Raw genomic sequence first — 14,859 nt, forward strand, 5'->3', positions numbered from 1 at the left:
AAATATTTTAAAAATACTATTAAACTCACAGATTTGAAATTTTACATTATTTTCTCTCCCACAGTTTAACATTTTACAAGTCTAATATGTAGCTCTGAAATAAGCTGTTGAAAAGTGAGCACATGTCTAATCAAGATTAAAATGGATCCATTGCAGAGCAGGGTTTGAAATCATCACCATCATCTCAGGTGTGAATTGATATGAGTAAAATTAATGTAAAATTAAAGGCAGCAAAGTTTTTAATTGTAGATATTTAAGCTATGGAAGACTTCACTCCTTAGCAAAGTGAATTTAAGATAGAGCCTCTTGACACTGTGAGATTAGATTTTTCATTTTTAGAAGCTGTGTTATGTTGTCTGTCAAATCCAGTCTCTGTGGGGTATTAAAATGACCGGGAATCTCTTTTCACTAGAAGACAAATCAATTCTAGTGTTTTAGAAAATGGGAAGAAATTATTCTAAAACCCCAAAGACAGCCAGTTTAGACAATATTAAAAAAATTGGAAGTTGATGAAAATATTTTTACTGAACCAGGACAGTGCCATGAAGTTTTAAAGTTTGTGTTATAGTATATTCACTTGAATATCTTACTCCTCTATAAAATGGGTGTTTGATGGAAATCATCCTCAATAGTCTATATACTAGAATAACCTCTGGGTATACCTGTAAAAATGCAGTAATCTCCATAATTTGGGTGTCTGGGGGTAACAAAGCAAAGGCATAGCTGGTTAAATGCCCCCCCTTTTACTCCTTGCTCCCTGTTGTGTGGGGAGGTGCCTCTGCAGAGGTTTGGAGGTCAGGATTGGAAGGTTGGGATGTGCATCCCCTGCCAGGGCCTGCAGGTCTGTGACACACAGAGCTGCTTACTGGCAACTTTGCAGAATGTTTAACCAGAAAGGTTATGTGTGCTAAAGCACAATATTACTTTGGATTTTATTTTGCCAGTAATCACAGGTCTGATAGGGGAGCACAGTTTTGCTCTAACAAGGTTAGAACCACAAAAACTCCCCTTAGTTTGTTAACTATTCTGTTCAGTTTTTCTGTCCTCATTTTTTCTGGTCTCCTTTCTTGAATATCTTTTCTGACCAACCCAGAGGAATCTTTGTCTAGTTGTCTACAAAGCATTACAGCATTTCCTCAGATCTCATCAAAACTATTCAGAGACCAGCTCTGCTTCGTGACTTAAAATATCTGATGTTCTCTAATAAGCTCATGAAATTTAATCCAGGGTATGAAATGTTCCAATATTCCTGTACTCTTCTTACCAACTTGCCATTTTTATTGTGTGTGTTTGTTTTTTTTTTTCTCCTTTCACTCTTGCATATTTCTTACTCAGACTATTTCTTGTATGTGCAATGTATTATCTGTGTTACTTGCAAATGTGTGTATTGTGGTGGATGTATCCTCTTCTGTAGGCTTGGTGTTTATTACATCATTTGGCATGTTTAAGATCCACATTTTGTAAACTGGGAGAATCATAGGATTATAGAATATCCTGAGTTGGAAGGGACCCACTGGGATCATTAAAATCCAACTCTTCACAGGAGAGCCCCAAGAACCCAACCACATGGCTCAGAACATTGTTAAGAAGTTGATGTGTGGACTGAAATTAGTAAAGAAACAGGCTGTGTGGTGACTCATCTGTCCAAATACATGATAAACATCTATTAGCATTTTAGCTGTGTGCAAAAATAGGATTCCACTTTGGGTCTGGGAGCAAACATGACACTCTTTAATGTTCCTTGATACAGGTTTCTACTTTGATGTGATGGAAATTACTCCTGAAGCAGTTGGGATTCACAGATTCAACAGAGACAACCAAAAGGTAGTAATAATCTGGTTAATATCTCAAACTTTGAAGGAGTGCCGTCAAGGCTTCAAATCTTTGCTATTATATATATATATATATATATATTTTCTTTCTGTCTGAAATACTTGCTTTCCAGTGTCATTTATTAATGCAAGTCCCTGGGATGATTTTCATAAGGAAGTATTTGGTCTGTAGCTTGAGAGCATCTACAGAGCAATGTCTGAACTAGAACTCATATGGTATTTTTTTATTATATACTTTCTTTACTGGAAAATTTGGATTTGTTGAAACCAGCACTGTCTTTGAGACAGGATTTACTTTAAGCTCACTGAGAACTTAGTACATGTACATGACTTAGTCCTTGTTTTTTAAGTTTTTAGACACGTAGATAAAGGTGTGTTGAAACTTTGGGCTGTAGTATTTTGTCTATATATATAGTGTGTGAACTAAAAACCTCATTTTGCTGTCCTGCATGACTTGGAGTAACCTACAAGCCACATAGTGGTATGTAAGTGAGCACAGGCTCAAGTCCAAGTGGAATGAAATAGAAATTAAGTTGTAGGAAGTTCTTTGTATCTTTTTCCCTTTTTTTTTTTATTTTTTTTTTGAGGAATGGATGGAATGGATGTTGTTTAAATGCCTGGCTTTCTGGGTGGTACTGAAACTCAGGAGATGTCTTTGATCAATCATGACTCCCAGTCGATTAGACCTCACGTAGGTGAACAGAGATTGATGCTATCTGGTGTTTGCAGTGCAGCTCTACTCTCTTAAGTGTTGGCTGTTAAATGAATGCTTAATCACTTCTAGCTGTTACACAAATGTGGGCACTTACTGCAGTGCATGGAGAAACTTAACTTTGTGTGAAGGATTCCTTCTACTTGTTTGCAGTTCAATGTTCTTGTGCTTCTGTTGCCTGTCTCATTGATGAAAGAACAGAAAAATGTTATAGATAGAAGCTAAATAAATTAATGAAAAGTGAATGGTTTTACTTTTGTGCAGACAGAAACAGATTTAAACTCCCATGACATTGCTTAATTCATCTGAATTTTATCTAATTGCTTTTATTTTTGAGATATTGATTCCTAAGCCACTCTTGGTGATGGGAAATGCTTAGGGAAAAGTTTGCAGCTTGCCTTAAACTTCTTCTCATTGTGCATCAACTTTAGGTTTGATGTATTTGCCAACAGCATTGAGGATATGGCTTGAGTTCTCTGTCATGAGTCTTTAGGTCCATCTTGCGTGCATGAGTGAAGAACTGGGCCTAGATGAGAGCAGACTTCAGGGTGAAGGCAAAGATAATCAGTTGCCTTGTCAATAAATCTGTCTTGTGTTTTTAACCACCCTGTAGCTTGGCCCTGTATGCTGGTTATGGTGTTGTTAATTCATTCCCTCTTTGGTGCAGGTTTCAAGCTTTCCAAAGGAAGTAGAAATACGAGCATTGATTGAAGGGCAGTTCATGGCCAAGAGGATTCATGCTGAAAAGCTGGGATATAAAGTCTGTAAGTAGGATGAGAGCTAATGGCACTAGAAGCCAAAGGCAGTAATGTCTGTACTGTGATTCCTGTCCTGCCTGATGGATACAGAAATGGTTATGAGTTATGAATTTGGTCTTTTGGAAAAACTGTTGATGCTGTGTTGGGTGTAAGGTTTTGCAGATGTTAACATTAGAAGGACCAAGGAGGCTTAACTTTAAGAAGACTTCTTTTTCAAGTATTCTTGCTGTTTCATTGTTTCTGAGCTGCACTGTCCATTTTTATAGAGTTTGGCCTTCAATAGCTTGTTAGTGAAAAGGAGACCAGCCTTCTGCCTGAAGCACAAGATTGTAACTCAGAAAATCTGAAATCTATGTTCAGTTCTTGGATCTGCCATAAGCTGGTCACGTACCTCTTTACCTCAGTTTTCTATTAATAAGGCAGAAGCCCTTTCTCTGTCTTGTGATTTAGAAAGTGAGAGGTCTGGCTTCCTAGATATACATGATATTTCTTGATATTATATGGTATTATTACTGATGTTATAATATTTATTTATTTATGATATCCTGTTTATGATATTAATAGTTTTTAGCACATTGGAACAGCAAAGTCAGCCAGTATTTTACCTAGAGGAGTGCGTTCATCTCATTACTAGGTGTATAGTTCTACAAAAATAATACAGGCAAGCCTGTAAGATTTTTATTGACGTTTTCTGTCAGTGTATCAGCCAGTGGTACCTTAAACATACTGAATTAACTCTTCTGGAAGATTTTTAATACATATTCTATTTTTAAAAGTAATATTATTTTTATTTACATCCTGACCTCCTTCTTCACAAGTCATTGTTTGACTCCTACCCTCAGGCTTTTATCAATAATCATGAAGGACAGAATATTTTTATTGTTTATTTTTAAGAGAGAACTCCAGGAGTTTAAAGTTGAGAAAATGCTGAGATGCTGGAACAAATCACAAGGCTTGACAACACCACCTCATAAATTTACGCTGTAAAGGTTTCTGTGTTATATATTTTCTTATGTAGTTGAAACTGTATTTATTTGTAGAGGTTATTTATGGAGACAGGCAGAATTTCAAATAGACTGTGTTTAAAATACCTGTTTATCCTTCATTCTTAGATTCTGCTGCCCCAGAATCTTGGCTTATATAGCCTAGAAAGCTCATGGCTGAGGACACTTTTGCACTCTGTAAATGTCAGGGGTTAGACAAGCACTAGAGTGTGAGAAGAACTATTTGAGATATCAGACAATCCTGACACAGGAACAAATGGGGATAAATTATCTGTAAATACATTTAGGCTGAGTAGTACAGCCAAAAATTCAAATAGTTTTAGGATGTGGCTTAATAAGCTTTAAGAATTCATTAGTATTTTTTAAAATACTGTAGATGCCTACAATGAAAAGGAGACAGGTGTGATTAGATTATATTCCCATGGATTCCTTAGAATATTGTATACTTTTGTTTTGTTGCATCCCTAGGGCCTTTTAGATATTTGGTAGCTTAACAGATGAATTGCTTTAAAAAAGAACTGCTGTACATTGTGTAGGCTGTGTGCATCTCCCACTTCTGCTTAGTGGTATTATTTAAATGTCATACTCTGTTGTTTGTGTAGTGATGGCAGGCTCACATCTGCATTTGTTGTGTGACAGCTCTGAAAACAGGGTGTGTTCTCAATGTGTTTCAGGGTATGGATGAACATTGTGGGAATTACTCCAGCATTGCCAGACTTTCTCTTGTTTAATAGCTGCTGTTTTTCAGGCTGCTTTTTTTTTTTGTTTTTTTTTTTTTTTTTCTTTTAATATGATTTAAAAGCTTATTTATTTTTTGGATTAAATATGCAGTCAGGACCTTGTGTTTATTCAATTCCTTTTAGGCCTTGCCTACATGGGGGATTTACTTTGATATTTCCAGGAATCAAGCTGATTTACATTCAGAAATATAATCACAGCAGGGTAAATCTTGGCTTCTTTTTTTCTTATTGCTGTTGTTTGCACTGATGGGAGAACACAGTAGGAAGTGCTCACAAGATCTGGAAGGTTCTGTGATGACACCTAATAAATCAGTGTGTAAGAGAAACGTACATGACACGGTCAGTCACAACAAATGCATCCCTGGGGTGCCCTGAGGTTTGTGTGGTGCTGTCACAGTGGTGCCTATGAGTCAGAAACCTGGCTAAGAATTTCCCTAGCTCTGGCACCAAGGTGCTGGAAAATGATTTTGGCAGCTATGAACCTGCCTCTCTGTTCTTGGGCCAAATGCAGTTTGGATGGCTGTAATCAGAAAAGCAACAGCGTACGTGAGAGAGAATTTTGGAAAAATAAACAAATAAAAACCTGCCATATAGAGTTCTTGGTTCTGCACTGTGAACATGACAAGCATTAGATAATCCCTTAGAATTAGCTTCCAGTTAATGAATATATTATCTTGCAAGGAGCAGTATTTTGAATCCTCAGTCTAGCTGGTGCTCTGGGAAGGAGTGCAGTGATGCTGAAGGAGCTTTTTATATGTGAGGTTTTGTTCCCAGTTGGATGTGTCCGGCACATTATAGATCTGATATAAATTACAAATAATAGTTTAAAATACCCTCTGAAAAAGCTCCTCAGGTGCTGTTTGTGCTGCCTGTGACATGAGCTCAGATTTCAGTGAGCCTTTGGCGCCAGTAGAGGGCAGGGGATTCTGTCTCATGAATTTTGTCTCTGAGGCTGGGACGTGTCAGCCTTGTTCTGCAAATGGCACACAGTCACCAGATGATCCTTAGGAGAAAGGTTAAACCTTATATTAATCGTGATTTAAGGGCTTTCAAAGTGTGTGTCACCGTGTTCTAATTGCTCTAATCTTTCTCAATCAGGTTTCAGAGGAAATCATTCAGTAACACCCTGTATCCTGTTTTGCTTATGTGCTTAAGGGCTGGACTGAGTGTTGAATCTAGAAACAAACAAGTGAAGTTTGGTCTGTCCCTTTTGTTTACATCCTCCCATTCAGAGATTCATGAAGATAAGGTGAAGGTTTGCTGTACTGCCTTTATTTTCCTGAATTTTGATTGTATCATAAACACATTCTATTTTTTCACTTCCTTTTACTGCTTACAGCCATCCCCCTTGGAAAGCCAAGCTCACAACTGGAGATCAGAGGCTGGACTCACAGCCATTCTTACTGCATGGTTATGGGTTTCTCTGAAGTCAAAACCATGGTAACTTTATGGAGAAAAGACAGTGTCTGCAGCTCAGTGACACAGGTGATCACAGCAGCTATAAAGCTGTCAGTGGTACAGACTGATCTGCCACTATGTACTTCAATAATCTTGATGATCACTTCAGACATGCTCCTATTCCAGACCAAGCAATCCTAAAATTCATCCCAAAATTGCCACTGACTGGAGAATGTTGCCATGGTCCTTGCTTGGACCTAGTGAGGCTGTCCTGGTGAAGACCCACAAAACTGATTAATTTTGTGAGCAAAATCTATTCCCCACCTTACTGACAGGTGAAGTAAATATGCCATGATGTATGCCACATATGCTGAAGAAAAATAGCACACAGGTAGGGTTTCTGTGTTGATCACACATGTAGTCAATAGATATTTAAATTATATTCTGCTCTAGAGTGTAGAACCTTAATGTCAATGGTAACCTGAGCCCTGAGTCAATACATGTTGGGTCAGGAGTGTGCTAGAGTTGTGTTTATTAAGCTTCTGTGTCACTGCAGCAGCAATTAATAAATCCTGCCATGTAGGAAGGCTGTTATCTGGGATGGGGTCTGTGTTGAAGCTACTAATTTTGGACAGGGCTTTCTGTGCCTATCAGTGAGTTCATAATACTCCAATTCCCAATGTGCTGTTCTGTCACCTTTATACCTTTAGGAATCTGATTCTGCCACCTGTCATCAGCAGGGGCAGGTGGATAGAAGGTGCCACATTTTATGAGTGCAGGCTTTGTCCATAAAACCCTGTGTCTGTGATTATTGTGTTATTTATAGTTTCTTATGTACATAAATCCATCACTCACAAATAATGTTGGTGCCTTGAATTCTAGTGACTGTATTGGTGCTCAAGTGCAGGCTAGGGTGACACTGACATGCCTGGGGCTTTGCACTGCTGCAAGAATGAGCTGATTTTTTTTCAGTGGGGTGCATTCTTGAAAAAAATAGCAGCCCTGCAGTGCTAAGAAGAAAAACAGGAATGTCAGAGCATGCTGGCCTGATTTCTCGGTGATTAGAGGGGGGATTTACATCTCTGAAGAACTCAGCTTAAGATTATGAGGGCAAACTTCAAGGTGATAAATTTTTTTTTTTCTTCAGGTGGTGTTTTCTTCTGATGCTCTTCTCAGCAGGCTGGAGGTAGCAGTAATGTGTGGCTTTTTGCTTGCAGGGAAGGTAGTCTGATGGAGTCAGGGATGCTCAGAAAATAGATTCAAGGAGTCATTAAGGTTGGAAAAGACCGCCAAGATCATCACATCCAACATTTGACCTGACACCACCATGCTGACTAAGACATGTCATGAAATAGCACACCTACATGTTTTTGAACACTTCCAGGGATAGTGAAGTTCCCTGGGAGCTTGTTCCAAACTATCAGTAAGTGCAACATGGAGCAGTTGTGTTTCATTGTTCCTGTTGTCACGTGGAGGCACAGAAACCCAAAGGTGAGAGGTGAGGCTGTTACTCCACCACAAAATGTTGAGTTCATTGGAAGATTAACTGGCTCTTCTGCTTAACAGGGCTGGAAACCACTGGTCCTCAGGATGCTTCAGGGGTGCCTTTGTGTCTGGCTGTGAGACAGATTTTCCTGCTGGTGGTTGTCCTTGACTGTTTGGTGTTTGTGACTGTGCTCTCCAAAACTCTTGCAAATTATTGGGAATGTGGGGATACTTGTTCTGTCAGCCTTTGCCTGCACTGCTGGGTGTGTGTTTACTCCAGTTGTAGCAGTGTTTTGGCTGAAATAAGGAACACTGGGAGTGAGGCCATTTTGTAGTTGCATACAGATTAAATTGATGTTTATGCCCTGCGGGATTGAAATTTCTTAGAGAAATCAATACTAAAATGTTGTGTTGGCTTCGTGCTTGTCTCTTGCTGTTTGCTGCTGAGAGTGCTGATGGTGTTTCAGCAGCATGAGGGTGCTGGCTTTGTTAGGGGCCTTTCGCTTCAGCAAGCTTGTGAAAACAGTTTAAAAATTATTAGAGGACAGTGGCAGATTGAAGTTCTCTTTTTGAAACAACAGTGAATAGCAGTAACAGCCAGATTGAAACGTGGAACAGAGATGGAGTAGAGTGTACTGCTTGGCATGCAGTACAAACAGAACTCAGAAATGCCTTGCCATTACGTCTTAAACCTATATTTTTGAGAGAGGAGTGTTGGCTCAAGAAGTACTTTGAAATTCATCAGAGGCAGGATCTTCCTCCCAGATAAGCCAGTCATTCTGCTGCAGAGGATATTTGTATTTTCTGATGAAACTTCTGGCTGATAAGAGTGCCAGTGTGAGATGGGCAATAGCTTGCCAAGAACTTGACTCTATCCCCTTTTATTTTTCACAGAGCATCAGACTTTTATCACGTAGCTGAGCCTTCAAGGCACGATCAAGCAAGGCTTGGTTTTAAGCCAGTGATCTGGAAAGGTTGGTTAGCTTATTACCAATTCCCTGACCAAGTATTTCACAAAAAATGACTTTTTATTATTGCTTGGCTCAGGAGAGTAAAATATTAGTTTAACTAATTTTTTAAAGAGTTACACAAAATATCTCTGAAGGAAATGACTTCATGTGCTATAAGGAAGCTGCTTACGTGCTCTAGAATTTTTCATGCAATGGCTATTGTCTTGCTTTTATTTTACTTTATTGTTGTCATACATATACAGGAAACATAATGAAGACAGAAAATCTGAAGAGTTAATTGGAAAGGGTACTATCTGTCTTTCTTTTCTGACACAATGATAAAATGTTGTCAGTGTTTGAACAATTGCTTTTAATGTCTGGTCAGCAGAAGACCAAATATGTAAATGCTTCAATTCCTGTGCCCTGATGTTAGGAGAGATTGTTTATGCCTCTGTCAGTGGATGTACTGTTCAGGCAGTACTCAGAAAAATAGTCAAGTTGTCAGTTTGCCGGGTTTGTTAAAGCTTTGTGGATCTCTGGAAGCTGGGGACCTGGAGATCAGTTGGGTTATCTACTAAATCTCCTTTTATTGCTTGTTTTTTGAGACTGATCTACAGTTTTAAATCCAATTAGATTAGCAAGAGAATGACATGACTGCAGCCTATAAGTACCTTCTTGGGGAAAGGAAACTTGATAGTATAGGACTCTTGAGCCTTACAGGCAGAAACATTATGGTTCAATAACTAGAAGCTGAAAGCAGGCAAGCCTCAAATGACAAAGAAGGTGCAGATTTTTAACAGAAACTGAAATCAAACTGCAGCAATTGACAGTGGTGTAGTGGATTCTTTAGCACTTGCAGTTTTAAAACAAGATTTTTTTTTTCCCCTCCCTAAAACTAGGTGCTCTGGTCTAAACAGATCATTTATGTTATAGAAGAATGAGTTTGAAAGATGAGAGCTGTCCATTCCATCTCGGACACATGGGAATCTGTAAGAAATTCCATTGTTGGGAAGTTCATCTGGTTCACAGCTATATAACATTGCTGTGTAGCAATCTTTTATACCTATAGCAGCTTCTGGTATCACTTAAATGAAGCTCTGTTTTCACAATCATTCTGCTTCTAAAATACTACATTTACCTGATTTGACACTTAGTGAAATGCTACATATTTATTAGTTTAAAATCTTTCTTCTGGTATGTTCCTGTATTTTCATTTTTTTGCTTAAATGTGACAGTCCTGTTAGTGAATCTAATCAGCTCTCCCAAGACTTCCCTAGTCCTTCCAGCTTTTTTCTTTTTTTTCTGGTTTAAGGTTATTCAGCTTCTTAAACTCATCTCAGGTTATGCATCACTCCTGAGCATTGACTGTCTCAATGCTTTCAGCTGCATCAACCCACACCTGAGGTTTTCAGTGTTAACAGGGGTTCCTACTAGACAAGTCATTCTTTCCCTGCTTCCTCCAATTGCTTGCACATACAGTGATTTTTAGCTGTGATTGTTGGCTGCATGAAATTAGGCAAGGCAATTTTCCCTTACTTAAAAAGAGATTACTGCCTAAATTGTAAAAACAGTTTTGGATATCTAAAGCTTTGTTTCCATCCAGACTTTGATTTCCAGAGGACAGCTACTCAGCTCTTACCCAGATATCTCAAGAAAAAAATAGCCAACCACTTCTCTTGTTTCTTAAGTAAGACCCTAAGGAAGTTCACACAATTGTGGACAAAAGTTATTTTGCTTTGTACTTGCATAACTTCAATTCTCTTCAGACATGAGGAATTAATTTGGGCAACTCTTCTTTTTTCTTATTTCTGGCCTGTAGTTTTCAATAACACACATGAAGAATATTCTTTAAACTATAATGTTATTTAATCTGTATGTGATGTGTCTAACATGCACTAGCAAGGTGTGTGTGGGGCATGTAAAATGACAGGTCTCAACCCCAAGGCTTTCACAACCTCAGTTTAGTCCAAGTGCAAAAGGTGGCAAAAGGTGGCAAGTTAATGAAAAACAACCTTCAAGTGCAGTGCTGTTCTCTCTCTGAGGTAAGAACAGAAATGTGTTACCTTTGCACTTGGAGGAATTTGGGATCAGTGACAGGACAGACCCAAGGAAAGAAAATCAGTGTGTGCATGAGTAAGATTAGAACACCCACAAAATTACCTGCCTTGATGATATGGTGGGTGACATGAAATTCCTGATCCCAGCCTCTGGACAGTGATATTACTTTTCTCTTTGATATTCAAAAGGCTGGACTTGACAGTGTCTTGCAGTGACCTCCAGCTTGTCAGTGCTATAACTTTCCTAGCTGGAAAATCCAAAGAGTGTACAGAAGAACACAGTTTGCTTGAATCTGAAATTGTCTTTACTGTCTGCAGTTAGAGTGATTGTAAAGCATCAGACAAAGTGAAACTAAACTCAGGAGTGCCTGCTGAGCACTGTACATCAATTACTACTCAAGTAGAAAGTGAGTTTAAAAACAGCCACTTCTCTACCACTTTTGTTGGTTTTAAAGTATTTGTGTTCCATTTGACAATATCTGAAGATTAATAAGAAATGTCAAGAAATCTCTGAAAGCTGGAAATTTGAAATTAAAAATAGAAGTATGTATATACATACAAGCAAAGGGAGGGTTTGTGATAGTTTTATTTTTCATAGTGTCTCAAAGTGAATAAGTTCTTTAGAGGATACCTCTACTGCAGATAGCTGCACTTGTCAATATTTATCTGAAATGTTCCTAAAGCGTGGCTTAGCACTTAATGTTTCACCTCTGGCTGTGCCTATTTCTGTGGATTCTTCTGAAATGCATATTTATTAAACATTTTCAGAAGTTCTGGTGGATGAAAGTTCAATTAGCTCCTGGTTGTAGAAATTGGCTGCATCTTGCTCAGATATAAATCTTCTATTTCCACTTTTGCAGGAACACTAAGAAATTAACTGACTTGTAAACACATTCAACTTCTAAAGTTGGTAGCCAAAGTTTCAGCGTGCTTGTCTATCTTGCCAAGGTACTCCATCATTTAGCAGCTTCCCTCAGGGTGTTCTTATGTCTTCCTTTCAACAGGCTAGTATCACTTTTGTTGCATTTCAAATATGGGCTTTGTTGGCAGAGGGCTTTGTATCCTGGAGGTGTCCACGTGCTGAGGGAAGGCTCCTGGGGACTCCATTCCAGTGCATCCCTGGCTGCCTTCTTTGTATTTCCAGGACTGGATCACTCAGCTCCTTCCCTCTCCACTGCCAATATATGTTACAGAGCAGAGTAAATAGTCAGATAGTCAGAATTTATCTGCACATAGCCATTTTCTTGGTGGCCAGCTTAAAACATACAGAAATGTTGTATATTTTATCCTGTGTGGCAGCAGCCCTGGGAGTAGTGTTGGAATGAAGGTGGTCACTGATCACAGACCCAGAGGGATTTTGAAGGATATTTTCAAAAGCATCCAATCTCTTCACTTAAGGTGCTCTTGATCTGTTTTTTTTCCCTGTGTTTGTTCTGGTCAAAAATTAACTTTTTGTTATTTTGAAGTAGTTCTAATTATAATGGCAATACAAATGTACAAGTGAAGAGCTGCTTGACTAATCTCTTCAAATTAAGTGCACTTCTAGTTAAATGACTTAAGGTTACCTGCAGATGAACAGTTTTTCTGTAGAGAAAGTGAAGCAAAGCTCATATTGGGTACTTAATTTTGTGAACACAAAGGCCTGGTATCCACTGAAATGGGAGGTGAACATCTGAAACCATTGCTTTTAAGTATGACAATTAGAATAAGCAATTGCTGACATATCAGTTTGAAAATATGGAACTCTGTTTATAAATGAACTGCAATAACTCCTTTAATAATCACATGCATCTGATGCTTTGGAGCAATGCCCCAAAAGTATGGAAAAAGTGATCTGATGAATGGTGTGTACCTAAGAGCTTCACATAAAAGGCTCAAAGAACAATTATCTAAGTTGAATGCAGTGTTTTAAAAACAGCTTCATCTATTTTCCTGCCATTTTTTGTGCTTTTTCTCTAAATAACTCTAATGTATATTAATTAATTGCTTGAAATAATACCAATAAATCTAACAAGGTTTGTCTAAAGCTTCACTGCACAGAGGAAACTTCACGTTTGTTTCAGTGGTGAGAGAAAAAAATAATTTACTGAAAATATTAAGAAAGCTAATATTAATTTAGATGGAACTTAATGAAATCTTTAATGCCTTTTTAAAATTATTTTCCTTAGATTTTAATTTGAATGAAATCATTACTATTGTTAAATTAGTTAAACACTAAATTAAGAAATGCAAATGAAGTGAGCCCAAAATCCAATGTGGTTATTGTTTTTATTGATATATGTAGGCTAGTGGTGCGGAGCAAATTCCAATTATATCTGATCTGTTATTTGCAGTACAAGTTCCTGACTCTTCATTAAGTGTAATACATTAGATTAAATGCTTTGTTCAATAAGAGCTTGGAAAATACCAGTATTACAATAAACCTCTTGCTGCTCTTGCCTCTTTGTTTGGGCTGTTAGCACTGTGTATAATGCAGGCTTCAAGGCTTTCTGGTTTAAAGTTTGAAAATCCTGCCCAGCTGTGATCATCAGAGGAAGATAAATGTAGGTAGTGCAGTCACAGGAGGCCCAGGAGCGAGGGAGAGTTGCTGAAGGCAACTCCATTACATACATGAGTTCACCTGAATAAATGTTCAGTGGCTTCTGTTTTGCTAACTTTAAATACTGGTAGCTAGCGAGGAAAATGCTCGTTTCACATGATATATCTCTCTCTATGATTAAAACATCCAAAATAAATGAAGCGTGCCTCAACGTATCAGAACTGGATTGATCTGAGTTGTTCTTTATCCTTTGGTTTATATTTTTTTTTATAATTTTTTGTATTTATAAAACACTGACTGGAATCAGTAGAAATCCAGGGAGGAAAGAGGAAAATATGTGTGCCATTTTGGGCTTGCCTGCTTTGTGCACAGCCAAGGTACTCGCCTGTGTAAAAGCTCATTTTTCATTTTTAAGCTGCTGTTTTCCTTGGAAGCTGTTCAGGAAGGTGAAATGGAGCACACCAGTTGCCAAACCTCCCTGTGGCTACCCTGTGGTGGTCCCATGTGGAGGGAGGACACCACAACAGGGGTAGGTCTGTCTGCATGACTGGGAGAGCTGGACACACGTGGTGGGACCAACATTCCCGAGCTGTGCCAGGCTTGTGCCTGTGCCTCTGCATCCATCCAGGTGCTGCATGGCTCTGGATCAGCTGGTGGGGCTTCTCAGGTGTTCTCTACAACTCCTGTTTGAGCTGAGAGAAGAATCATTATTATACACTGTGGAAGAACTTGCCTGTCCTGTTGAGCCCCCGTGCAGAAGTGTTCTTAGCTTGTCAGTATAGTGATAAAAAATACTTTCAGCTCAGTGTGCTCCTCAGTTCAATTTATTCTGGTGGTGTCAAGGCATGTGTCCAGCCCAAGTGGAGGAGCTGCCTCTCCTCTGGCTGCTCTGCATTGACAGCAGGGTGTAGAGACAAAAACTATGAGACCTCATCACTGTTTTTCAATCTTCTGGAAAGCACTTGCATTTGGGAATCCATGCAGGCAGGATGCTGGCAGAGCAGTGGTGACAGCTGATGTTTGCAGCAGTTGCTCTTGTTTCACTGCTCATAGATCCTTTTTTCTCCCAGTGTAAGAGGTAAGCAGTGCAAGTAGCTCCATAATCATGTGACAACTGATTCTGCTACAGCCCGTGGTTAACCTTTTCCTGGCAGAATAACTGCTGGAATTGATGTGATAGAGGTTTGTGAGGTGGTTGCTGCTCTATTTAGCTTAATGTGGTGGGCATGGCTAGTGCATCCACAGCACTTGTTGGCTTCAGGAAGCAGGATTCCACTGCTGGAATTAAGTTATTTGCAATGTCTGTGTCTACAGTGGGAGCATGTGGCAGAGTAGGACATGACAATGAACACTGAGCATGTTTTGTGAGCCTTCTTCCTTCTTC

At 38.8% G+C, this 14,859-nt stretch overlaps 1 protein-coding gene across 4 annotated transcripts in view; it reads left to right on the top strand.

Moving 5' to 3' along the window:
* Nucleotides 1–14,859, top strand: part of XYLB (xylulokinase) — a 103,444-nt gene that overhangs the window by 45,185 nt on the left and 43,400 nt on the right. For all 4 annotated transcript variants that reach the window (XM_086866071.1, XM_086866063.1, XM_086866081.1 and 1 more), the window contains 2 exons: nucleotides 1,751–1,824; nucleotides 3,212–3,308. In XM_086866071.1, coding sequence (XP_086722197.1) covers nucleotides 1,751–1,824; nucleotides 3,212–3,308 — 171 coding nt within the window. The remainder of the gene's footprint in view (nucleotides 1–1,750; nucleotides 1,825–3,211; nucleotides 3,309–14,859) is intronic.

This window comes from Cyanistes caeruleus, chromosome 1 (genome assembly GCF_971803275.1).
Source record: "Cyanistes caeruleus chromosome 1, bCyaCae1.hap1.1, whole genome shotgun sequence".
Taxonomy (NCBI): Eukaryota; Metazoa; Chordata; class Aves; order Passeriformes; family Paridae; genus Cyanistes; species Cyanistes caeruleus.